Source organism: Procambarus clarkii, chromosome 14 (genome assembly GCF_040958095.1).
Source record: "Procambarus clarkii isolate CNS0578487 chromosome 14, FALCON_Pclarkii_2.0, whole genome shotgun sequence".
NCBI lineage: Eukaryota > Metazoa > Arthropoda > Malacostraca > Decapoda > Cambaridae > Procambarus > Procambarus clarkii.
Window position 1 is genome coordinate 42,774,712 of NC_091163.1, and position 26,445 is coordinate 42,801,156.

General features: G+C 46.1%; 1 protein-coding gene across 12 annotated transcripts in view; it reads left to right on the forward strand.

Annotated features, from left to right (window-relative positions):
• Positions 1–26,445, forward strand: part of Gcn5 (Gcn5 acetyltransferase) — a 287,084-nt gene that overhangs the window by 223,060 nt on the left and 37,579 nt on the right. For 9 of the 12 annotated variants that reach the window (XM_069324554.1, XM_069324550.1, XM_069324552.1 and 6 more), the window contains one exon: positions 18,948–19,094. The exons of 2 other annotated variants lie outside the window; for them this stretch is intronic. In XM_069324554.1, coding sequence (XP_069180655.1) covers positions 18,948–19,079 — 132 coding nt within the window. In that variant the 3' untranslated portion in view covers positions 19,080–19,094. Of the gene's footprint in view, positions 1–18,947; positions 19,095–26,445 lie in introns of those variants that run through there. One more of the 12 variants, XM_069324561.1, reaches the window with a different exon arrangement.

A 26,445-nucleotide genomic window follows, 5' to 3' on the forward strand; every position in this document is an offset into this window, starting at 1 on the left:
ATGTTATTGGAGATATTCTTATAGTACTGCATAAAATGTTACCCGTAAGTACTCTTAATATAATATTTACACACACACACACACATATATATATATATATATATATATATATATATATATATATATATATATATATATATATATATATATATATATATATATATTTATATATTTATATATGTCGTACCTAGTAGCCAGAACGCACTTCTCGGCCTACTATTCAAGGCCCGATTTGCCTAATAAGCCAAGTTTTCATGAATTTATTGTTTTTCGACAACCTAACCTACCTAACCTAACCTAACTTTTTCGGCTACCTAACCGAACCTAACCTATAAAGATAGGTTAGGTTAGGTTAGGTAGGGTTGGTTAGGTTCTGTCATATATCTACGTTAATTTTAACTCGAATAAAAAAAAATTGACCTCATACATAATACAATGGGGTAGCTTTATCATTTCATAAGAAAAAAATTAGAGAAAATATATTAATTCAGGAAAACTTGGCTTATTAGGCAAATCGGGCCTTGCATAGTAGGCTGAGAAGTACGTTCTGGCTACTAGGTACGACATATATATATATATATATATATATATATATATATATATATATATATATATATATATATATATATATATATATATATATATATATATATATATATATATTTATATATATATATATATATATATATATATATATATATATATATATATTTATATATATATATATATTTATGCGAACAAGCCTGAATGGTCCCCAGGACATATGCATTTTACCAGGACATTTTTATATATATTTATATATATATTTATATATATTTGACAGTGTCAGACTACGGAGGAAAATTGAAACAGGAATTTCCTTAAGTACTTTCGTATATTAATACATCTTCAGAAGGACTCCTTCTGAAGATGTATTAATATACGAAAGTACTTAAGGAAATTCCTGTTTCAATTTTCCTCCATGGTCTGACACTGTCACATTCTTAATCACGTGTTTATTTTTCGTGATTTACACACACTTATATATATAATATGTTTATACTGTATACAATATATATTTTTATTTATTTATTTATTTATTATTCTATATTGTGCTACTAGATGTGAAACAGAATCATTTGTAATGTAAATCTTTTATGTATATTTGATGCCTTGTTTCCTGTGGTCAGTGACCTCCCTTGAGGGAGAGCCCTCATAGTATCTCCCCCACACACACACACTACAGTGACCGCCCTTGAGGGAGAGCCCTCATAGTATCTCCCTCACACACACACTACAGTGACCTCCCTTGAGGGAGAGCCCTCATAGTATCTCCCCCACACACACACACTACAGTGACCTCCCTTGAGGGAGAGCCCTCATAGTATCTCCCTCACACACACACTACAGTGACCGCCCTTGAGGGAGAGCCCTCATAATATCTCCCTCACACACACACTACAGTGACCTCCCTTGAGGGAGAGCCCTCATAGTATCTCCCCCACACACACACACTACAGTGACCTCCCTTGAGGGAGAGCCCTCATAATATCTCCCTCACACACACACTACAGTGACCGCCCTTGAGGGAGAGCCCTCATAGTATCTCCCTCACACACACACTACAGTGACCTCCCTTGAGGGAGAGCCCTCATAGTATCTCCCCCACACACACACACTACAGTGACCGCCCTTGAGGGAGAGCCCTCATAGTATCTCCCTCACACACACACACTACAGTGACCTCCCTTGAGGGAGAGCCCTCATAATATCTCCCTCACACACACACTACAGTGACCGCCCTTGAGGGAGAGCCCTCATAGTATCTCCCTCACACACACACTACAGTGACCTCCCTTGAGGGAGAGCCCTCATAGTATCTCCCCCACACACACACACTACAGTGACCGCCCTTGAGGGAGAGCCCTCATAGTATCTCCCTCACACACACACACTACAGTGACCGCCCTTGAGGGAGAGCCCTCATAGTATCTCCCTCACACACACACTACAGTGACCTCCCTTGAGGGAGAGCCCTCATAGTATCTCCCTCACACACACACTACAGTGACCTCCCTTGAGGGAGAGCCCTCATAATATCTCCCCCACACACACTACAGTGACCTCCCTTGAGGGAGAGCCCTCATAGTATCTCCCCCACACACACTACAGTGACCTCCCTTGAGGGAGAGCCCTCATAGTATCTCCCTCACACACACACACTACAGTGACCTCCCTTGAGGGAGAGCCCTCATAGTATCTCCCCCACACACACACACTACAGTGACCGCCCTTGAGGGAGAGCCCTCATAGTATCTCCCTCACACACACACACTACAGTGACCTCCCTTGAGGGAGAGCCCTCATAGTATCTCCCTCACACACACACACTACAGTGACCTCCCTTGAGGGAGAGCCCTCATAGTATCTCCCCCACACACACACACTACAGTGACCGCCCTTGAGGGAGAGCCCTCATAATATCTCCCCCACACACACTACAGTGACCTCCCTTGAGGGAGAGCCCTCATAATATCTCCCCCATACACACTACAGTGACCGCCCTTGAGGGAGAGCCCTCATAGTATCTCCCCCACACACACACACTACAGTGACCTCCCTTGAGGGAGAGCCCTCATAATATCTCCCCCACACACACACACTACAGTGACCTCCCTTGAGGGAGAGCCCTCATAGTATCTCCCTCACACACACGCTACAGTGACCTCCCTTGAGGGAGAGCCCTCATAGTATCTCCCTCACACACACACACACTACAGTGACCTCCCTTGAGGGACAGCCCTCATAGTATCTCCCTCACACACACGCTTCAGTGACCTCCCTTGAGGGAGAGCCCTCATAGTATCTCCCTCACACACACACACTACAGTGACCTCCCTTGAGGGAGAGCCCTCATAGTATCTCCCTCACACACACACACTACAGTGACCTCCCTTGAGGGAGAGCCCTCATAGTATCTCCCTCACACACACACACTACAGTGACCTCCCTTGAAGGAGAGCCCTCATAATATCTCCCTCACACACACACACTACAGTGACCTCCCTTGAGGGAGAGCCCTCATAGTATCTCCCCCACACACACACACTACAGTGACCTCCCTTGAGGGAGAGCCCTCATAGTATCTCCCCCACACACACACACTACAGTGACCTCCCTTGAAGGAGAGCCCTCATAATATCTCCCTCACACACACACACTACAGTGACCTCCCTTGAGGGAGAGCCCTCATAGTATCTCCCTCACACACACACACACTACAGTGACCTCCCTTGAGGGAGAGCCCTCATAGTATCTCCCTCACACACACACACTACAGTGACCTCCCTTGAGGGAGAGCCCTCATAGTATCTCCCTCACACACACACACTACAGTGACCTCCCTTGAGGGAGAGCCCTCATAGTATCTCCCCCACACACACTACAGTGACCTCCCTTGAGGGAGAGCCCTCATAGTATCTCCCCCACACGCACACTACAGTGACCTCCCTTGAGGGAGAGCCCTCATAGTATCTCCCCCACACGCACACTACAGTGACCTCCCTTGAGGGAGAGCCCTCATAGTATCTCCCCCACACACACACTACAGTGACCTCCCTTGAGGGAGAGCTCTCATAGTATCTCCCTCACACACACACTACAGTGACCGCCCTTGAGGGAGAGCCCTCATAGTATCTCCCTCATACACACACTACAGTGACCGCCCTTGAGGGAGAGCCCTCATAGTATCTCCCTCACACACACACTACAGTGACCGCCCTTGAGGGAGAGCCCTCATAGTATCTCCCTCACACACACACTACAGTGACCTCCCTTGAGGGAGAGCCCTCATAGTATCTCCCTCACACACACACTACAGTGACCTCCCTTGAGGGAGAGCCCTCATAGTATCTCCCTCACACACACTACTAATGGTTGCATATATTAAATCATTAAAGAAGCACCTGAAACACCTGCCAAAGAATCCCTTATGCTGGTTTGGTTGTCCGACCAGTGAAGCAGTCACCATTTGAGTTTTCTGAGGATCAACCCAGAATATGTGCAGAGATTGCCAGTTGTCTCGGCAACTACACACAAGGCAGAACAGAAGTGAATACAGTTTAGCTGTAACAAGCAAATATATAACAGTGAGGTGGAGGAAGAGTGTCACATTTGCCAACAGGCTCAATACAGCATCCTATTTCCTACGGTGTTAAGGTTAACGGGGCAAGTCGCTGTAGGCTCGGTCTTGGCCTTGAAGGTGCTGGAATGCAACTGGGTGTTAGCTGGCCGTTGGTAATGGGTTGAGTTTGTTCGATGTGTAGTACTCTGTTGATGTCTGATCTTCTGTTGTCATTGTATCTGTCAATTCATTGTTGTTTGTCAGCATATCTCTGGTGATGATGTAGTTGTGTGCAGAGATTGATGGGGCCTTGATGGGGGCCTTGCTGTTTGATCATTGTCACACCTTGAAAAGAGACATTGTTATATTATCTAAATACTGAGATGGGCGGGGTGAGAGTCATGGGCACCCTCCTGGGTGTGAGGTCCTCAGTCTTGAGAGAGCGACCATGAGCAGCACATGTAGCAGCAGCTCCTGCCCACACTATCATTTAATAATGATGAAATAAATAACTGCAATTATTTTACAATGATAGTGTCATTGAAGATGCTGATTGTGTAAGGACTATGCACAAGGTTAACACTATCATGCTCCCAACAGGCGCACCGCCAACTTAAAGGTCATGGGTCCAACGTGCGGGCCAGCGTGCGAGCAAGCACGCGGCGACGCCTAAATGTGTATACTCGTTTCAATTTTCTCACCTTAATTCTCGTGCTACGTCGTTCGTTTTGGTATCATTGTGTTCGCAATTAAATTTCCTACAGGTGTGTATGAATATAATGTCCAAAAGCCTAGCGTGACCCCCCAACACCAAAGCCTAAAGTTGGCAAAAGTTACCCATGAGCGCACAAAATCAGTAACATGTGTATACTCGTTCCATTTTTCTCACCTTAATTCTGATGCTACGTCGCTCGTTTTGGTATCATTGTGTTCGCAATTAAACTCCCTACAGATGTGTATGAACATAATGTACAAAAGCCTGGCGTGCCTCCCCACAGAAAAGCCTAAAGTTACCCGTAAACAAGCACCAATTTGTACATTACAACCTAATGTGTATACTCGTTCAGTTTGATAACATCAATTTTCATGTTACGTCTTTCATTTTGGTATCAAATTGTTCGCAATAAAAAGGCGCGTATTTTAAACTAGTCCCATAATACTGTAATAGAGTAATAACTGGAATTTTAACAAATATTTTAATTCTGGAAGCTCATCATCACAAAATTATTTATATCTTTCCAGTGTTCTGACATAAATTTTTGTGTTACATCTTTCATTTTGGTATCAAATTGTTCGCAACGTAAAGGCGCGCATTTTAAAACTACTGTAGTCCCAACATAATAGGACAATAAATAGAATTTTACCAAATATTTTAATATTTTGACCAAAAACCTATTTATAATCTTTCAAGTGTTCGGACATCAAGTTTCATGTTGTATCTTTCATTTTGGTGTCAAATTGTGCGCATTCTAAAGGCGCTTATTTTGATACTATCCCGAGGTCGATCGGATAAATAATGAATTTTATACAAATATTTTTGCAGTGGACGCGAGTCTTGTCCACGGCTAGGACTCAGGAGAAAAAAAATGGACGGGATCGATGTCCAAAGAGAGCGATAGTGTTAAGATATCAGGGAACCCAATGCTGGTTACAGTGTTCACAGCCCGAGACAAACATCCACAGCACACAGCCGCAGTTTGGTACTTCTACACATCGTGAAATGGGGCCTCGTGGACCTTTAGAAAATAAACTTGTGGAAAATGATTCCTATTCCAAATTTAGTTACAGGTGTTCTGATAATAATAGCAGTGTTGTTACTAGAGTTAGCAATGTGAGTAGTATTTTGGGAGGCATCTTCCTCTGTCACTTGCTGTATGCAAGTGACTGGTGTGTGGGGCTTCAATTACCAGATTACCACACCCACCAGAACTGCCTAGTGGTTCATACTGGTGCATACAATGTACATGGTTATATATAAGGTGTATATATATAGTGCAATAATGGTGCATACAATGTATATGGTTATATATAAGGTGTATATATATAGTGCAATAATGGTGCATACAATGTATATGGTTATATATAAGGTGTATATATATAGTGCAATAACATAAAAAAACAGCATGGTTTTATTGTTCAAAGAATATAATATTGTGCACATATTAGTAACATAAATATATATGCATATACCTATGTTCTCCATGTTCTCTGATGCAAATAACATTATTGACAGCCCCCTGCATCATTGTGCCTAAGAAACACCATGGCAAGAACATTAGAAATATGAAAATAATATAATATTTCTGGGGGGAGCCCCTTCGGCTCCCCGGAGCTATCCCAGGCTGATATGCTAATGTCAGACTTTGGCATCAGTCATGTGTATGGAGTTCTTAGGCCTACCGGGGACCACGGCCAGAACCGGGCCCCCTCAGAGAGGCAAGGGGAGCAATGGCCTATAGAAGCCCCCGTGTAATTGGAAGCATTCTATGTCTGCCATCGACCGGAACAGGCACCCAGAAAGGTAAGCGCCCCAAAACAAACCCCTATTCTGGTTAAAATTGCTACCAAAAACCGAACTAGTGGATAGAACTGCCCAACCGAAAACAAGCAAACTAGTGTGACGTCACACACTGCCGCGCCGCTGTCTGCGCAGCTCCCCTCTCCCCGGGAGGGGGAAGGGGGAGCCCCAGACCCCCCGCGCCGGCTACCCACACCTCAGTTCTTGAGGCTGATGCTATAGGCGATGGTCGTGTGCTCTGGCTCCGGTGTCGCTTCAGCTTGCTTTCGGTATCGATGTTACGTCTGCGCCGTTTCGCAAGCTGTCTCGTGCATTGTTTCACCTCCGGCCTGCTCATGCGTCGCCTGAGCCGTCCTGGTCTTTGGACAGAGTGCTCGCTTTCCTTTCATTTCCTCGTTTCGTTGTGGCCCCTTCGGTCCAGGATTGTTTTTCCAAGGCACTTTTCTTGTTGGCTTTGGCCTCTGGGGGTCGGGTAGGGGAGCTTCATGCTCTCCTCCGGCGCAGGGGTTTCTGCTCTTTTGGTCGTGGTGATAGTTTTGTTCGTTTGCAGCCGTCTCCTTCTTTTCTGGCGAAGAATGAGACTGCTGCGTTCCGGAGGGGTCCATGGGTGGTTGATGCTTGGTTGGTCAGGCCGGGGGTGCATCATGTTTTGTGTCCGGTTGCGGCGCTTCGCCGTTATTTGCGCGCCACAGCTTCTGTGTCCGGGGACGTGCTGTGGGTTGATCCGGTTTCCCTTCTTCCCTGTTCGCGGGTTCGGGTCTCTCAGGTCGTCCGCAGGGTTATTAGGTCCAGCCAGCCTGCGGTCTATCCCCGTGCCCATGACGTTCGTAAGTTCGCGGCTCTTCCTGCCGTCTTTGGGAATATGTCTTGGTCTGATATTCGGGCGCGGGGATTTTGGCGGTCGAACAGGGTCCTGGCTGCTCGTTACCTTGTGAATGTCCCGGGGCCTCGTCGGGCCTGTGTTGCTTTGGGTCGGCGGTTGCAGCCAGTTGTCTCGGCTTCGAGTTGAGGGGTGAGCGACGACCGCCTCCCGGGTAAGTCCCTCTTTTTCTGTCTGTGGGTAGTTAGCTCCGGGGAGCCGACGGGGCTCCCCCCAGAAAACCAGCGTTGAATGTAATGAAACGCCATTTTCTGGGTGAGTCCCGGAGGCTCCCCGGCATCCCTCCCTCCCTCCGGTCGGCGGTTTTTCGCGTTTTTGACATCCAGCCTCACTGGATGAGGTGTGGGTAGCCGGCGCGGGGGGTCTGGGGCTCCCCCTTCCCCCTCCCGGGGAGGGGGGAGCTGCGCAGACAGCGGCGCGGCAGTGTGTGACGTCACACTAGTTTGCTTGTTTTCAGTTGGGGAGTTCTATCCACTAGTTCGGTTTTTGGTAGCAATTTTAACCAGAATAGGGGTTTGTTTTGGGGCGCTTACCTTTCTGGGTGCCTGTTCCGGTCGATGGCAGACATAGAATGCTTCCAACTACACGGGGGCTTCTATAGGCCATTGCTCCCCTTGCCTCTCTGAGGGGGCCCGGTTCTGGCCGTGGTCCCCGGTAGGCCTAAGAACTTCATACACATGACTGATGCCAAAGTCTGACATTAGCATATCAGCCTGGGATAGCTCCGGGGAGCCTCCGGGACTCACCCAGAAAATGGCGTTTCATTACATTCAACGCTGGTTATTTAGTACATGCAATTTCAACTTTGTCCAAAATGTGCGGAGCTTGGCTGAAGTCTCATCACTAGTTACGGTGAACAGACTTCACCGCAACTGCTCAGTTGTTCGTAATGGTGCATAAAAATGTAGATAATTATATTTAATGTGTATGCACAGAGTAATAAGAACAAAATCAGTTTATTTTAGTGTTCTAAGAATATAATACGGTACTGCATAAGCTTGCTTATCCAATTTATATGGGCAGGACCCCCTGCTGCATAAGCCAGACACCCGGATAAGCAGAATGCTTACCAGGAAGTTCAAAAGTTAACACATTCACAATTTTTTGTACCATAACCAACATAATTTGAATTACCCCCACACAGACTATAATTATAAAATATTCAAGTACAGTACTGTAATTAATTTTAAGCAGAAACTTCAGCTTGTCTTGTAATTCGTCTTCTTGATTGATGCTACACATCTTGAAGTTAAGAATTCTTGAAAATTTACATAGCCTAACCTAACACAACAATGAAACTAACACTTAAAATTACTGTACAGTACATGAGTTTGGCAAGGTCAGTTTTGACTGCCAGCTGTAGAAGCCTCACTGGTTGAAGTCTCTTGACTTACTTGTGAGGCTTCACTCATTAAAGGGGGGCCCTTGATTCTTGTTCTTACAAAATAAGAATTAAGTTTATCTTGCCTCTTGTGTTCATTGGCCTCTTTCATGATCAGCTCTTTGGTTCGCCTCAGGTAATGAATGATACATGTATATCAATACCACACATACCTGCTTGATGGGGTTCTGGGAGTTGTTCTACTCCCCAAGCCTGGACCGAGGACAGGCTTGACTTGTGAGAGTTTGGTCCACCAGGCTGTTGCTTGGAGCGGCCCGCAGGCCCACATACCCACCACAGCCCAGTTGGTTCGGAACTTCTTTTAGAGAAGTCTAGTTTTCTCTTGATGATGTCCACGGTTGTTTCGGCAATATTTCTTATAGTCGCTGGGAGGACGTTGAATAACCGCGGACCTCTGATGTTTATAGTGTTTTCTGGTTGGGCCTATGGCACCTCTGCTCTTCACTGGTTCTATTCTGCATTATCTTCCATATCGTTCACTCCAGTACGTTGTTATTTTACTGTGTAGATTTGGGACCTGGCCCTCCAGTATTTTCCATGTGTATATTATTTGGTATCTCTCTCGTCTTCTTTCTAGTGAGTACATTTGGAGAGCTATGAGACGATCCCAATAATTTAGGTGCTTTATCAGCATGCCGTATATGTTCTCTGTATTCCCTCTATTTCAGCAATCTCTTCTGCTCTGAAGGGGGAAGTGAGTACTGAGCAGTACTCAAGACGGGAAAACACAAGTGATTTGAAAAGTATAACCATTGTAATGGGATCCCTGGATTTGAAAGTTTTCATAATCCATCCTATCATTTTTCTGGCTGACGCAATATTTGCTTGGTTATGCTCTCTAAACGTTAGATCGTCGGACATCACTATTCCCAAATCCTTGACATGCTGTTTTCCTTGTATGGGCAGATTTGATTGTGTTTTGTGCCCTGTATTATGTTTCAGATCTTCATTTTTGCCGTACCTGAGTACCTGGAATTTATCACTGTTAAACATCATGTTATTTTCTGCTGCCCAATCGAAAACTTTGTTGATATCTGCTTGTAATTTTTCAATGTCTTCAGCAGAGGTAATTTTCATGCTGATTTTTGTGTCATCTACAAAGGATGACACGAAGCTGTGACTTGTATTTTTGTCTATATCTGATATGAGAATAAGGAACAGCAGTGGTGCAAGGACTGTACCTTGAGGTACAGAGCTTTTAACTGCGCTTTGACTTGATATTATTTGATTGACTGTTAATCTTTGTGTTCTGTTCGACAGGAAATCGAGTATCCAGCGTCCTACTATACCAGTTATTCCCATTGACCTCATTTTGTGTGCTATCACTCCATGGTCACATTTGTCGAATGCCTTTGCAAAGTCTGTGTATACAACATCTGCATTTTGCTTTTTTTCTAAAGCTTCTGTGATTTTGTCATAGTGGTTGAGTAACTGTGACAGACAGGATCTTCCCGCTCTAAATCCATGTTGTCCTGGATTGTGTAGCCCATTATTTTCCATAAAACGAAATTTGATTCCTAATCACTCTTTCAAAAACTTTTATTATGTGTGATGTTAGTGCAAATAGTCTATCATTTTTTGCCAAGGCTTTACTACCCCCCTTGTGCAGAGGAGCTATATCTGCAGATTTAAGTGCAGCTGGTATACTCCCTGTATCCAGGCTCTTTCTCCATATTACGCTGAGTGCTTTTGCTACTGGTACTTTACATTTCTTTATGAGTATTGAATTCCATGAGTCAGGCCCAGGAGCTGAGTGCCCTATGAGTGACCCTGAGTTTCCTGGGTGTAGATCGCACTGTGAAAGCCCCCATTCCTTTCCGAGACTGTAACATGTAGGAGTGGGAGCTTACTCTCGCTCTCCATCTTATAAATGAAACTTGGCATGGAACTTTGCTTGAAGGCATTGTTAGTCTATAGCAAGCACTCAAGATCAGGTACTCATATCTTGAGGTTATCTTGAGTTGATTTCGGGGCTTTATTTTTTTTTAGTGTCCCCGCGGCCCGGTCCTTGACCAGGCCTCCACCCCCAGGAAGCAGCTTGGACAGCTGACTAACACCCAGGTACCTATTTTACTGCTAGGTAACAGGGGCATAGGGTGAAAGAAACTCTGCCCATTGTTTCTCGCTGGCGCCCGGGATCGAACCCGGGACCACAGGATCACAAGTCCAGTGTGCTGTCCGCTCGGCCTCCCTCCCTCCCTCATAGCAAGGTATCATCAACATACAGTAGTTGTCAGGTTTTAGGCCCATATCAACTAGTCCAGACAATCTAGAGCAAATATTCCTTTAACCTGGACAAAATTGCTTCAGAAGCTTTCTAAACTGTTTCCAGCTCAGGAACCATTGCTGAATAACACAGCCAAAATCCAACAATATCGGGTCCAGGGAACACCCCTCAAAATTTATGTCAAAGTGTCGGACTGGCTGTGTACCAAGAAATCTAATTTATGCTTTTTACCCCCTGCACTGTGCACCTGTTTCATGTAACAAATTTGTGTTGCAATTGTTAATGAATTATTAACATTAACATAGAATAAAAAAATGAGAAAAATATCAAGATATCAAATTCAATGATTTCATTTATAATTACAGTGAAAAAAAAGTGATAAAACATTAAAATATTGTTAAAATAAAAAAAATTCACCCATGTTAATCTCCTTAAGATGCTATGCACAGTGCAGTTCTTAAGGGTAAAGATAGATATGATGTTGACAGGTAAAACGGTTTAAAACAAATTATTATTTTTGATAAAATAACTTATGGCACTCTAAATTTTTTTATGCTGCAAGTAGCCAGCTGTTACGACAAACTGCATGAGAACCCACTTCTCCACTACACCCATCAAAGAGGTGAACTGCAAAAGGGCTGGTGCAAACCAAGATAGGCTACCTTCCGAAATGAGCAAGCATGGTGCTGACAAGATGGAGAAGGACTGGCCGAAGGAAGCACTAGCGACCCAACATCTGGCTCCACAGATGGCCTACCTCGACCAACAGGAGGTCCCTAACTCTACCCAACTGCCTCAAAGATGAACAAAAACCCCGAAAATGGGAGGTCTGAAGTCACCGAAGAGAGGAACTGCCCCACTGTCGCTGCCCCACTTCGGGAAACAGAAGAAGAGAAAATGGAGAGGGAGACAGGAGAGTTAAGGACCCGTGCTATATCCAAAGATTGGGCCAACACAGCCTATCGACACACTAATCTGGTGGTGAAGAACATGGCCATCACCTCCCGGAGCACAGGAGCATGCAGCTTGGGAAGTGCAGCCAACGCAGCAACAGTGGAGGCCAAGACCCCCACTTGTGGCCCCCCTGCTGAGCGTCCCCACATCCTCCATTACCCAATCAGTAAGCAGCTCAAGATGACCTAGGAAATGCACAACAGAACTCAAATGCAAACAGGGATGAAGGTCATCCACCACAAGCACTGCCAACAATAGAGGAATAAATGAATAAATTGCATAAATGAATTACCTAATATATAAATCCCCCTCCCTTTCGAGCCCGTTATCGTTGTGAGGGGCCTTGGTGGGCGGCTGCCAGAATGTGATGCTCCATGGGACAGTCCTCTGTTCTTTTGAAGCTTTATGCTCCTGCTGCTGGCTTCACGAATTATGCTGGAAGTCTTTTCCTTTTCCTTATGTTATATTCCCCCCCCCCCCCTCTTCTCCTTTCTACTTGTCATTTCCTGCTGACCTTTTGCCAGTCTTGATTATTCTTTCGGACATTATTATTATTCGCTCGGATGTTTGGGGAGGTACACACTCTCGCCCGTAGAACTGTGGTACCCAATGTTGCGAATGAAAGGACGCTTTTATTGTCAATCCTCCTTTCGTTGCTGAACACGATCTCGACAGACTGACCGTTCTTAAGGTGACGATTGTGGGGCGTATACTCACGACGCACCCTTGGGGAGCCCCAGCCCCTCTCTCTCTTGTTGGGTGTCCTATCCTCTAATTGTGGGTCCATGGTGGGTGTGGGGGCTCATTCGTGAAGGAAAGTTTCACCTCCTCATTTCTGTCGTTAAACAATGATCCTCTTATAACTTCTCAGGCTCGTGGGGTGGGCAATCAAGCCCCGAGTCGGACTACTCCCCCCCCGCTCCCCTCCCTCCTCTGTGATAGGGTCGAGCTCCAAACCCCCAGTGGTGACCTCATCTCCTGGTTCGGCTCTGTTTTTCTGTGACTACTGCGCCTTTTAACCTCTCTCTCTAGGGGTTCTCAATGCCATTCCCGCCACGGCTGCACTCGCACGATCTCTTCTCATAGTAATATGTACCACACCTTGTTTGGTCCTGCTACGTGGGCTAAATACTTTGATCTCCACCATCTGGATTCTACACCTGATGATTTCTCCCTCCATAAACACCTTATTGATTCGGTAGATGCCTCTGTTACTTTTAACCCCACCCGTGTAGCTACCCGTTTAGCTGCATTGTCCTGCATTGGGAAGACCCCTATTCAGGTCTCCAAAAACAGTAGCCTATGCAATACGTGCTGGAAGTTCGGGCATGGTGCCCTCAAATGCACAAGTACTGTGTGTCTATGCCCCATGTGTGGGGATGAAGGTCACTCTAAGACAGAGTGCTCTTCTCCCCAGGCTCGCTGCTTTAATTGCGATGAGGCCCACCCTACCTTCTCCCACACGTGTATACACTACAAACTTGAGGAAGCTATCCTCAACATGAAACACCGGGACCGTTTTTCTTTAAGCGAGATGCCAAGTCTGCCATCTCAACCCTTTCACTGGTGTATCTTATGCTTGCGTGTTGCGTTCTATGTCTCCTCATCCTTCCCACCTTACTCAGTCTCACAACCGTTTCCAGGCCTTAGACTCGGACACGCCCACCACCTCCTCCTCTGCTGTTCCTTTACGTTCTGTCCAGAAGGGTCCCCCTCCTGGTTCTCCATATGGAGTTTACCCCCTTCCTACCCAGTCTGCCATGTTTCCTGTGTCTTCTTTCCCATCTCACCCTGTTCCTTCTTCCCAACCCTCCCACCAGTCTCTTGGCCCTCCACGCCGCCTGTCTGTCCAGGCTGTTGTCCATCATCCTCCCAGCAATCTTCATGTTGTTCACTCCCGTTTTTATTTTCCTGATGAGACCATCGAGTCTGTCGCCCAGTACGTTGTTGCTGGAACACCTGTCTCTTTGAATCAGAAACGTAAGCCTGGCTCCTATCTTTCCTCCTTCCCAGTGGGTAAGAGGCATCAGTTTCTTCCTCGCCCCCCCACCTCTGACTCTATCGCTACGTCCCCCTCCCATTTCGGTGGTCGGGCCCCCCCCCCCCGTCCCATCAATGGAGGTTTCTTTAGCCCCAGATTCCCTCTTGATTGCTACCCCTTGCTGAGGTGCGCTTCCCGGTTTCTCCCCCCCCCCCCTTCCTGTTATCCTTGACTGCCCATCTAGGTTGTCTCCTCCTCCGGACCCCATCCGTCTGCCTCTGGTTTGGCCTCCCGCTCCCTTCACTCCATCCTTACTCAGTTTACCCATGCCCCCCTAACCCTGATTTCACTGACCCTAATCCTGATCTTATTTAATGTGCTGTGTTCTTATTTACTTTTGTTTCTTCATTGTTCTCTGTTGCTGTCCTTTCTCTTTTTGACGATGTCTATTCTTCAATGGAATATTCGTGGATTTTATGCCAACTTCCATAAACTCCAACTTTTGATTACACAGTTTTCACCACTTTGTGTATGTCTCCAGGAACCAATGCTTGGTGCTCGTCCTGGTCACTTTCATGGTTATTCCTTTCTCTCTTCCCTTCCCTTTTGCTGGGGCCCATAACTCTACTGCTCTCTTGATTCATACTGATATTCCCTTCGTCCCCTTCTTTTTCAATCTCCTGTCCAATGTTCTGCTGCCTGTGTCTTTGTGAGTAAATGGTATACGGTCTGTTCCATTTATCTTCCCCCAAATTTCCCACTTTCTCTTCCTGATCTTAAGCACCTGTTGGACTCCTTACCAGAACCTGTGCTCCTGTTGGATGATTTCAACTGTCGACATTCCCTCTGGGGTGATGTTCTAACACACACCCGAGATCACCTTCTGAAACCATTCGTCCTCTCTTCTTCCCTGTCTCTTCTGAATTCTGGTGACCCCACACATGTGGACTCTCGAACTCGCACCCTTTCCTGCCTTGATCTTTCTCTCTGCTCGTCGTGTCTTACTTAGATTTCATGTGGTGGGTTCTTGATGACCTCCATAACGGTGACCATTTCCCCATCCTTCTTACCTTTTTCTCTTTTCACCCTCCCCTCTCCTTCCCTGGGTGGCAGTTTGCCAAATCTGACTAGAACCTATTCACCCTCCGTGCTACTCTCTCCGACCTCTCCATTCTGCCTCTCCCTCGCACCCTTCTCCTTTTTCATGACACTGTCTTCGATGCTGCCCTCCGCTCTATTCATCGCTCTTCCTCCCGGGGCACGCGAAAGTGTGTGTTTCCTGGTGGAATGCGGACTGTGCTCGGGCTGTCCGCTGTAAGCGTGCAGCCTAGAAGAAACACTGACACTGGCAGACGGTTGATTCTTTTATTTTGTTTTGGAGGGCAAGTGTGGTGGCCCGTAGGACCATCCATACAGCTCAACATGAGAGTTGGAAATCTTATGTTTCCACCATTATGTCTGATACTCCTCTGCCTCAGATCTGAAAGAAAATTCACAAGGTAGCGGGTAAGTTCGTTCCAGATGTCTTGCCAGTCATTCACCTCCGTGGTACTCTTGTGGCGGACCCAGTGAGGGTTGGGACTGAACTGGGTTCCCACGTTTCGACTGTTAGCTCCGGTTCTCATCTTCCTCAATTCTTCCTTCCTTCCTTCCTTCATAAGCCCGTTCTTGAATCTCATCCCTTTGATTTCCACACTCATCACCGACTTCCCTATAACGATCCCTTCTCACTGTGAACTTCAGTCTGCCCTTTTCCTCTGTGGTTCTATGGCAGCAGGCTCAGATGACATTCATTATGTTTGGCTATCTCCCTCCATGCACATCTCAGTTTTACTGAATCTGTATAACCGGGTCTAGGAATCATCGTCAGTCCCTGAGGACTGGCTTGATGCCATTGTACTCCCTATTCGGAAACCGGGATCTCTCGGGACATCCCCTAAGGACTTCCGCCCTATTGCCCTCACGAGTTGTGTCTGCAAACTCTTTAAACTTATGGTCAATGTTTTCTGATGTGGTTCTTGGAACACTATCACCACCTCTCCCCTTCTTAATTTGGTTTTCACAAGTGCCTCAGCATGACTGATGTCTTGGTGAATTTGGAGGTCTATATTCATACTGCTTTTGTTGCGAAGACCTCCGTTGTTGCTGTCCTTTTTTACCTGGAAAAGGCTTACGACACCACCTGGAGATACCATATTCTCCCAACTTCGTTCTTTTGGCCTTCATGGTAATCGCCTTCTCTTCCTCCAAAGCTTCCTCTCTTGTCGTTCCTTTAGAGTGAGGCTTGGTGCCACTCTCTCTGCCTCTTTTTGGCAATACGAAGGTGTGCCCCTGGGTAATGTTCTGAGCTCTACTCTTATTCTGGTTGCCCTCAATGGTCTTCTTTCCTCCCTTCCTTCTGGCATCTTTTCTGCTCTCTATGTTGATGATCTTACCATTTGCTGTTGAGGTGATGATTCACCTCTCCTTCAATGGCGGCTTCAACTTGCGATTGATGCCGTGTCGTGTTGGGCCATTAATCATGGCTTCAAGTTCTCTGCGACTAAGACTTGTGCTTTGACTTCTACTTCGAAGCAAGTCGTTCTTTGTCCCTCTGTCACTTTATGGTCATTCCCTTGTGTACAAAGATTCTGCTAAGCTTTTGGGGTTATTCTTTGACACTCGTTTGTCTTCGTCACCCCATATCTCTTACCTCTGAGTTGAGATCTCTAACCCCCTTAACCTCCTTAAGGTTTTGTCCCATACTTTTTGGGGAGCAGATAGACGCATGCTCCTCTCTATACATTCTTCTCTCGTCCTGTTAAAACTCAATTATGGTGGCCCTGCTTACTCGTCCGCTTCTCCTTCTACTCTTCGCCATCTTGATACTTTGCACCATACTGGGTTGCGCCTCAGCTCTGCTGCGTTTCACTCGACTCCTACCCTCAGCTTGTATGTTGACGCTGGCTTCCTGTCTCTCCAGGACCGCCGTGATCGCTACTGTCTTAGCTACCTTGCACAGTCCTTGCAACACGTTCACTCTCGCGTATGTTGTGCCTTGACTTTTACCCCTCCTGTAGTTCCTGTTCTCCTTCACCACCTCCCTATTTCTGTCTATTTGCCTCGCCTGCAAAATTCTCTTTTGGTTAGTATTACCAATATTTCTCCTCTTGTTGTTCTGTCCTTGCCTCCTTCGAGGGTCCCCCCATCCTAAATTTTGTAACTCCCTGACCCACATCACTAAAGTTTTTACCCCTCCTACAGTTCTGAAACGCCTTTTCCTTGAACACTTTTCTTCACACTCTCGCTCGATTTCCATCTTCACCGATGGGTCTAAGTCTGCAGATGGTGTAGGCTACTCTGTTGTTTTTCCTGTATGTATCGCCTGCCTCCGGAGACTAGCATCTTCACTGCAGAACTTTATGCTATTCGCTGTGCTCTTTGTCCACTGCTTTCTCACTGTCAATCCTCCTTTGTGGTTGTAGTTGACTCTCGCAGTGCCCTCATGGCTCTGGAGTCCTTTAATCCAGTCCATCCAGTGGTAGTCGAGATTTCAACATTGGCTTTTTCTTATCTCCAGTAGATTTAAGACTGTAGAATTTTGCTGGGTTCCCAGCCATATTGGTGTCTCTTTAAATGAACGTGCGGATGCTGCCGCTAAGGAAGCTATCCGCACCTGTTCCGTCTCTCGTAAAGGTGTTCCTTATTCCGACTTTTACCCTGTTATTCATTCCTCCGTCCTTGCCCATTGGCAGGGTTGTTGATCTTCTGTTACAGGTAACAAACTGTGTACTCTTAAGAGTAGTGTGTCCCTGCGGCCTTCCTCCTACCACCATAACTGGTGGGGGGAAATGGCTCTGGCGAGGTTGCGTATTGGCAATACACGCTTAACTCATGGACACTTTAGTGGAGTGCCACCCTGCTCCTTATTGTCCAAACTGCATTGTCCCGCTTACAGTCATGCATATTCTTGTTGAATGTCTTAACTTCCAGGACAAGTGTGTGTGTTGCTTTACGACCGTCCCCCGCTGTCACTTGTCCTTCGATAGAATACTTGGTGAATTGGATACTTGTGATATCGTTTGCCTTCTGCATTTTTGTTCTCATATTGGCATTCTTAGTGATATTTAGCACCCAATGATTATTCCACACAGTTGATGGTGCAACATAGTCTTCCCGCCTTAGTGCCTTCTTTTGATAATTACTTACTTACTAATATATAAATACGATGGCTCGCTGCACCTTTGTGAGGGGGACCAGGTTCTGGCTCTGGATCCCCAACAGACCAGGGAACTTCGCATCTGATGGCACTTAGTAGATGACCCCTACATAGGAGATGGAAGCTTCAGGGAGCCACCGGGGCTTGCCCAGAAATTGGCAATTCATTACATTCAACGCTGATTTTTGCAATTTGTAGGAATCGGCCAGACTCCCATGTTAAAATTTAATTTTTGGGGGTGTTCCCATAGTCGGATTTTGGGTATGTTATTTGGCAATGGTTCCTGAGCTGGGAACTGTTTAGAGAGCTTCTGAAGCAATTTTGCCCTGGCCTAAATGTAAATAGCCTGGAATGAACAAGGCCTTTCTGTTTCATGCTAGACTCATTGATCTCACCCTTTCTGTAATATTAAATAACATATGTCTACAAGAAAGAATGGTACCAAAATATACAAATGTTTTTGTGTTCCCCCCCACACACACACATTATTATTATTATTATTATATATATATATATATATATATATATATATATATATATATATATATATATATATATATATATATATATTTATATATAATATAAAATAGTCCTAAAGGTTCAATAATCAAAGTATATTTTGTCAAGAAAAGTTATTTATGCATATGGCGACTAATCCAGTTTTAAATGACCCCTGCACTAACAGGTCAAGAGTCATGCAGCAGCCTGGCCGTTCCAAGTTCCTGTCGACCCAAACGAAGTGCCTGATTATTATGACCATATTAAATATCCCATGGGTGAGTATTTTAGTTGTTGCCACAGAGGAAACCCATTATAATAATATAAGCATATAGTGCTGTGCGACGCACACATCCAGGAAAGGTACACATGTCGATATTTTTGCTTTCCAGAAGATGATAATGCAAAAACTCTATAGACAAAGGTCAACAGTTTGGACAAATTAGTTCAAATTTGTACAGTTACTTTATACATGGGTGTTTGAAAGGTGTGTGGCCTTGGAAGATGTGTGTAAGAAGATTTCTGAATGTTAGTTTTAAAATGTGTTAAAGTCAGACAAGATCATGTAATATGTATATGCTGTATTAATGAGAGGGAGGTGGAGACAAGCAGGGATATATGAGAGACAGTGTGACAGGTGGACACAAGCAGGGATATATGAGAGACAGTGTGACAGGTGGACACAAGCAGGGATATATGAGAGACAGTGTGACAGGTGGACACAAGCAGGGATATATGAGAGACAGTGTGACAGGTGGACACAAGCAGGGATATATGAGAGACAGTGTGACAGGTGGACACAAGCAGGAATATATGAGAGACAGTGTGACAGGTGGACACAAGCAGGTATATATGAGAGACAGTGTGACAGGTGGACACAAGCAGGAATATATGAGAGACAGTGTGACAGGTGGACACAAGCAGGGATATATGAGAGACAGTGTGACAGGTGGACACAAGACGAGACAGCGTGACAGGTGGACACAAGACGAGACAGCGTGACAGGTGGACACAAGACGAGACAGTGTGACAAGTGGACACAAGCAGGAATATATGAGAGACAGTGTGACAGGTGGAGACAAAATAACAGGCGGAGACAAAGTGACGGGCGGAGACAACATGACAGGTGGAGACAACATGACAGGCGGAGACAACATGACAGGTGGAGACAACATGACAGGTGGAGACAACATGACAGGTGGAGACAACATGACAGGTGGAGACAACATGACAGGTGGAGATGACGTGACAGTTGGAGACAACATGACAGGTGGAGACAACATGACAGGTGGAGACAACATGACAGTTGGAGACAACATGACAGGTGGAGATGACGTGACAGTTGGAGACAACATGACAGGTGGAGACAACATGACAGGTGGAGACAACATGACAGTTGGAGACAACATGACAGGTGGAGACAACATGACAGTTGGAGACAACATGACAGGTGGAGACAACATGACAGGTGGAGACAACATGACAGTTGGAGACAACATGACAGTTGGAGACAACATGACAGGTGGAGACAACATGACAGGTGGAGACAACATGACAGGTGGAGACAACATGACAGTTGGAGACAACATGACAGGTGGAGACAACATGACAGTTGGAGACAACATGACAGGTGGAGACAACATGACAGGTGGAGACAACATGACAGTTGGAGACAACATGACAGGTGGAGACAACATGACAGTTGGAGACAACATGACAGGTGGAGACAACATGACAGGTGGAGATGACGTAACAGTTGGAGACAACATGACAGGTGGAGACAACATGACAGGTGGAGACAACATGACAGTTGGAGACAACATGACAGGTGGAGACAACATGACAGTTGGAGACAACATGACAGGTGGAGACAACATGACAGGTGGAGACAACATGACAGGTGGAGACAACATGACAGGTGGAGACAACATGACAGTTGGAGACAACATGACAGTTGGAGACAACATGACAGGTGGAGATGACGTGACAGTTGGAGACAACATGACAGGTGGAGACAACATGACAGTTGGAGACAACATGACAGGTGGAGACAACATGACAGGTGGAGACAACATGACAGGTGGAGACAACATGACAGGTGGAGACAACATGACAGTTGGAGACAACATGACAGGTGGAGACAACATGACAGGTGGAGACAACATGACAGGTGGAGACAACATGACAGTTGGAGACAACATGACAGGTGGAGACAACATGACAGGTGGAGACAACATGACAGGTGGAGACAACATGACAGTTGGAGACAACATGACAGGTGGAGACAACATGACAGGTGGAGACAACATGACAGTTGGAGACAACATGACAGTTGGAGACAACATGACAGTTGGAGACAACATGACAGGTGGAGACAACATGACAGGTGGAGACAACATGACAGTTGGAGACAACATGACAGGTGGAGACAACATGACAGGTGGAGACAACATGACAGGTGGAGACAACATGACAGTTGGAGACAACATGACAGGTGGAGATGACATGACAGTTGGAGACAACATGACAGGTGGAGACAACATGACAGGTGGAGACAACATGACAGGTGGAGACAACATGACAGGTGGAGACAACATGACAGGTGGAGACAACATGACAGGTGGAGACAACATGACAGGTGGAGACAACATGACAGTTGGAGACAACATGACAGGTGGAGACAACATGACAGGTGGAGACAACATGACAGGTGGAGACAACATGACAGGTGGAGACAACATGACAGGTGGAGACAACATGACAGTTGGAGACAACATGACAGTTGGAGACAACATGACAGGTGGAGACAACATGACAGGTGGAGACAACATGACAGGTGGAGACAACATGACAGTTGGAGACAACATGACAGGTGGAGACAACGTGACAGTTGGAGACAACATGACAGGTGGAGACAACATGACAGGTGGAGACAACATGACAGGTGGAGATGACGTGACAGTTGGAGACAACATGACAGGTGGAGACAACATGACAGGTGGAGACAACATGACAGGTGGAGACAACATGACAGGTGGAGACAACATGACAGGTGGAGACAACATGACAGGTGGAGACAACATGACAGGTGGTGACAACATGACAGGTGGAGACAACATGACAGGTGGAGACAACATGACAGGTGGAGACAACATGACAGGTGGCGACAACATGACAGGTGGAGACAACATGACAGGTGGAGACAACATGACAGGTGGAGACAACATGACAGTTGGAGACAACATGACAGGTGGAGACAACATGACAGTTGGAGACAACATGACAGGTGGAGACAACATGACAGGTGGAGATGACGTGACAGTTGGAGACAACATGACAGGTGGAGACAACATGACAGGTGGAGACAACATGACAGTTGGAGACAACATGACAGGTGGAGACAACATGACAGGTGGAGACAACATGACAGGTGGAGATGACGTGACAGTTGGAGACAACATGACAGGTGGAGACAACATGACAGTTGGAGACAACATGACAGGTGGAGACAACATGACAGTTGGAGACAACATGACAGGTGGAGATGACGTGACAGGTGGAGACAACATGACAGGTGGAGACAACATGACAGGTGGAGACAACATGACAGTTGGAGACAACATGACAGTTGGAGACAACGTGACAGGTGGAGATGACGTGACAGTTGGAGACAACATGACAGGTGGAGATGACGTGACAGGTGGAGACAACATGACAGGTGGAGACAAAGTAACAGGCGGAGACAATGTGACGGGCGGAGACAACATGACAGGTGGAGACAACATGACAGTTGGAGACAACATGACAGGTGGAGACAACGTGACAGGTGGAGACAACGTGACAGTTGGAGACAACATGACAGGTGGAGATGACGTGACAGGTGGAGACAACATGACAGGTGGAGACAACATGACAGGTGGAGACAACATGACAGTTGGAGACAACATGACAGGTGGAGATGATGTGACAGGTGGAGACAACATGACAGGTGGAGACAAAGTAACAGGCGGAGACAATGTGACGGGCGGAGACAACATGACAGTTGGAGACAACGTGACAGGCGGAGACAACATGACAGGTGGAGACAACATGACAGGTGGAGATAACATGACAGTTGGAGACAACGTGACAGTTGGAGATAACATGACAGTTGGAGACAACGTGACAGTTGGAGACAACATGACAGGTGGAGACAACATGACAGGTGGAGATAACATGACAGTTGGAGACAACGTGACAGGTGGAGACAACATGACAGGTGGAGACAACATGACAGGTGGAGACAACATGACAGGTGGAGATAACATGACAGTTGGAGACAACGTGACAGTTGGAGACAACATGACAGGTGGAGACAACATGACAGGTGGAGATAACATGACAGTTGGAGACAACGTGACAGGTGGAGACAACATGACAGTTGGAGACAACATGACAGGTGGAGACAACATGACAGGTGGAGACAACATGACAGGTGGAGACAACATGACAGTTGGAGACAACGCGACAGTTGGAGACAACATGACAGTTGGAGACAACATGACAGGTGGAGACAACATGACAGTTGGAGACAACATGACAGGTGGAGACAAAGTAACAGGCGGAGACAATGTGACGGGCGGAGACAACATGACAGTTGGAGACAACGTGACAGGTGGAGACAACATGACAGGTGGAGACAACATGACAGGTGGAGACAACATGACAGGTGGAGACAACATGACAGGTGGAGACAAGCAAGGATATATGAGAGACAGTGTGACAGGTGGAGACAAAGTGATAGGTGGATATGACATGACAGGTGGAGACAACATGACAGGTGGAGATGACGTGACAGTTGGAGACAACATGACAGGTGGAGACAACATGACAGTTGGGGACAACATGACAGGTGGAGACAACATGACAGGTGGAGACAACATGACAGTTGGAGACAACATGACAGGTGGAGATGACGTGACAGTTGGAGACAACATGACAGGTGGAGACAACATGACAGTTGGAGACAACATGACAGGTGGAGACAACATGACAGTTGGAGACAACGTGACAGGTGGAGACAACATGACAGTTGGAGACAACATGACAGGTGGAGACAACATGACAGTTGGAGACAACATGACAGGTGGAGACAACATGACAGGTGGAGACAACATGACAGTTGGAGACAACATGACAGGTGGAGACAACATGACAGGTGGAGACAACATGACAGGTGGAGACAACATGACAGGTGGAGACAACATGACAGGTGGAGACAACATGACAGGTGGAGACAACATGACAGGTGGAGACAACATGACAGGTGGAGACAAGCAGGGATATATGAGAGACAGTGTGACAGGTGGAGACAAAGTGATAGGTGGATATGACATGACAGGTGGAGACAAAATGACAGGTGGAGCAATGTGAGAAGTGCCCAAACATTGTAAATATTGGCAAGAAAATTTTTCATTAAACGATGGTGGGGACAGCTTGTCTTGGCTCCTGCAGGAAACACTCATGGGCAGAGTAAAGGTGGTGGGACACCTGGCCTTACCTGGAGAGTGTTCTGGGCGTTGTTCTACTCCCCAAGCCCGGCCTGAGGCCAGGTTTGACTTGTGATAACTTGGTCCAACAAGCTGTTGCTTGGAGGAGCCTGAAGGTTATCATATCCACTACAGCCTGGTTGGTCTGGTACTTCTTGCAAGAACCTGTGCAAGTGCCTCTTGAATCAATCCACCTTTGTTCCAGCAATATTTCTAATAGTTGCTGGGAGGGTGTTGAACAGCCATGGACCCCTAATGGGTACTCAAAGTGTTCTCTGATTGTGCCTATGGCACCTCTACTCCTCACTGGTTCCGTTCTGCATTTCCTTCCATATCTTTTGTTCCAATATGTTGTTATTCTACTGTGCAAACTTGGGACTTATCCTTCAAGTACTGTATCTTCCCGTGTATATATTATTTGATAGATTCCTTGTTTCCTTTCCAAAAAAGTACATTTTGCGAGCTTTGAGACGGTTCCAATAATTTAGATGTTTTATCGTGTCTATGAGTGCCATATATGTTCTCTATATTCCCTCTAATTAACACTTTCGCTCACCCCGCGCGCCACCCCTCGACAGGGCGATATGGGCCCCAGAGTGTCACGGAAGCGCGCGTTAATTCCGAAAAGTGTATACTCTCTTCAACTTTGTCACCTCAATTCTCCTTCTACGAGATTAAATTTGGTATCATTGTGTTCGCAATAAAATTCTCTACAGCACTAAATGCATATAAACTCCAAAAGCCCGGCTAATTACCCGCAGCAAACAGAGAAAGTGCGAACGAGTTACCCGGGAGCGCGCAAACGGGATAAAATGTTTTCACTATTTTCACTCTGGTCACCTCAATTTTTGTCCTAGGTCTTTCATTTTGGTCTCAATGGGTTCGTAATAAAATTCTCTAGAGGAACATTAGCCTATAAAAAAAAAAACCTGGTCACGCTCCAACCGCCGACGAGTTGAAGACGGGCCACGTGTTAGCCGTGAGTGAGTGCTCAGAGGCCTTCCTGCTACACTCCCAATTCCTACCCTTTTCAAGCCTTTCTTTCGCAATTTTCTTCCTGGAAGGGCCTTGTTCATGATTACTATCCATCGTGGAGTAAGCGTAGATAGTTTCTAAAGCCGCAGTAAGAAATATAGCCACAGAAAATAGCCGAAATGTTCACACGTTTGAGATGCGAGGGGAAGCGACATTGGTCACAACAGTGGAGCAAAGACAATGGGCCCACGGCGTGTGCCAAGCAGCCTGAGGGCGACGAGGCTCAACAAAGAAAATGGGAAGACATCGGCGCACATTTTAAAACCAGTCCCCAAAAAATTGGATAAAAACCTGATTTTTGGCGAATTTTTAAAGTGGATGACGCAATGCTGCGTCATCCCCGGCATTACCGCCAGTAAACGGATGACGCAATGCTGCGTCATCCCCGAGCGAAAGTGTTAAGAAATCTCTCCTGCTCTGAAAGGGGAAGTGAGTACCGAGCAGTACTCAAGATGGGACAGCACCAGTGATTTAAATATTGTAGTATTAGCATTGCTGTGGGGTCTCTGGATGTGAAAGATCTCATAATCCATCCTATCATTTTCCTGGCTGCCACTATATTTGCTCGGTTACAGTATGTTCACTAAATGTCAGGTCGTCAGACATCATAATCCCCAGATCTTTTACATGTTGCTTTCTTTCTATGCGTAGGTCTGATTGTGTCCTGTACACTTGAGCTTAATTATTTGATTGACCGTCACTCGCTGCATTCTGTTTGACAAAAAGTTGAAAATCCAACGCCCCACTTTACCCGTAATTCCTATTGATCTCATTTTATGGGCTATCACTCCATGGGTCACTTTTGTCAAATGCCTGTGCAAAGTCTGTGTATAAAACATCTGCTAGGAGGCTGCCACATGAGGCACTCTCAAGGGCAGAGTGAAAGGGTGTACTTTTTCTTCACTGATGGTTGGTTTTCCTTGTTACGGTCATGGACTTGTCACTGGATGGCCTCATTCACTCTCTCCTCTCTCACTTTGTCCATTCTTGGAATAGGCGTCCTAGTAAAACACTCGGGTTCATTCTCCACTCACAATTGGGAATTATGGGTTCGAATCCTGGCAGGACAGAAATGGTTGTACTACACGTTTCCTTTTACCTAATGTTACTATTCACCTAGTA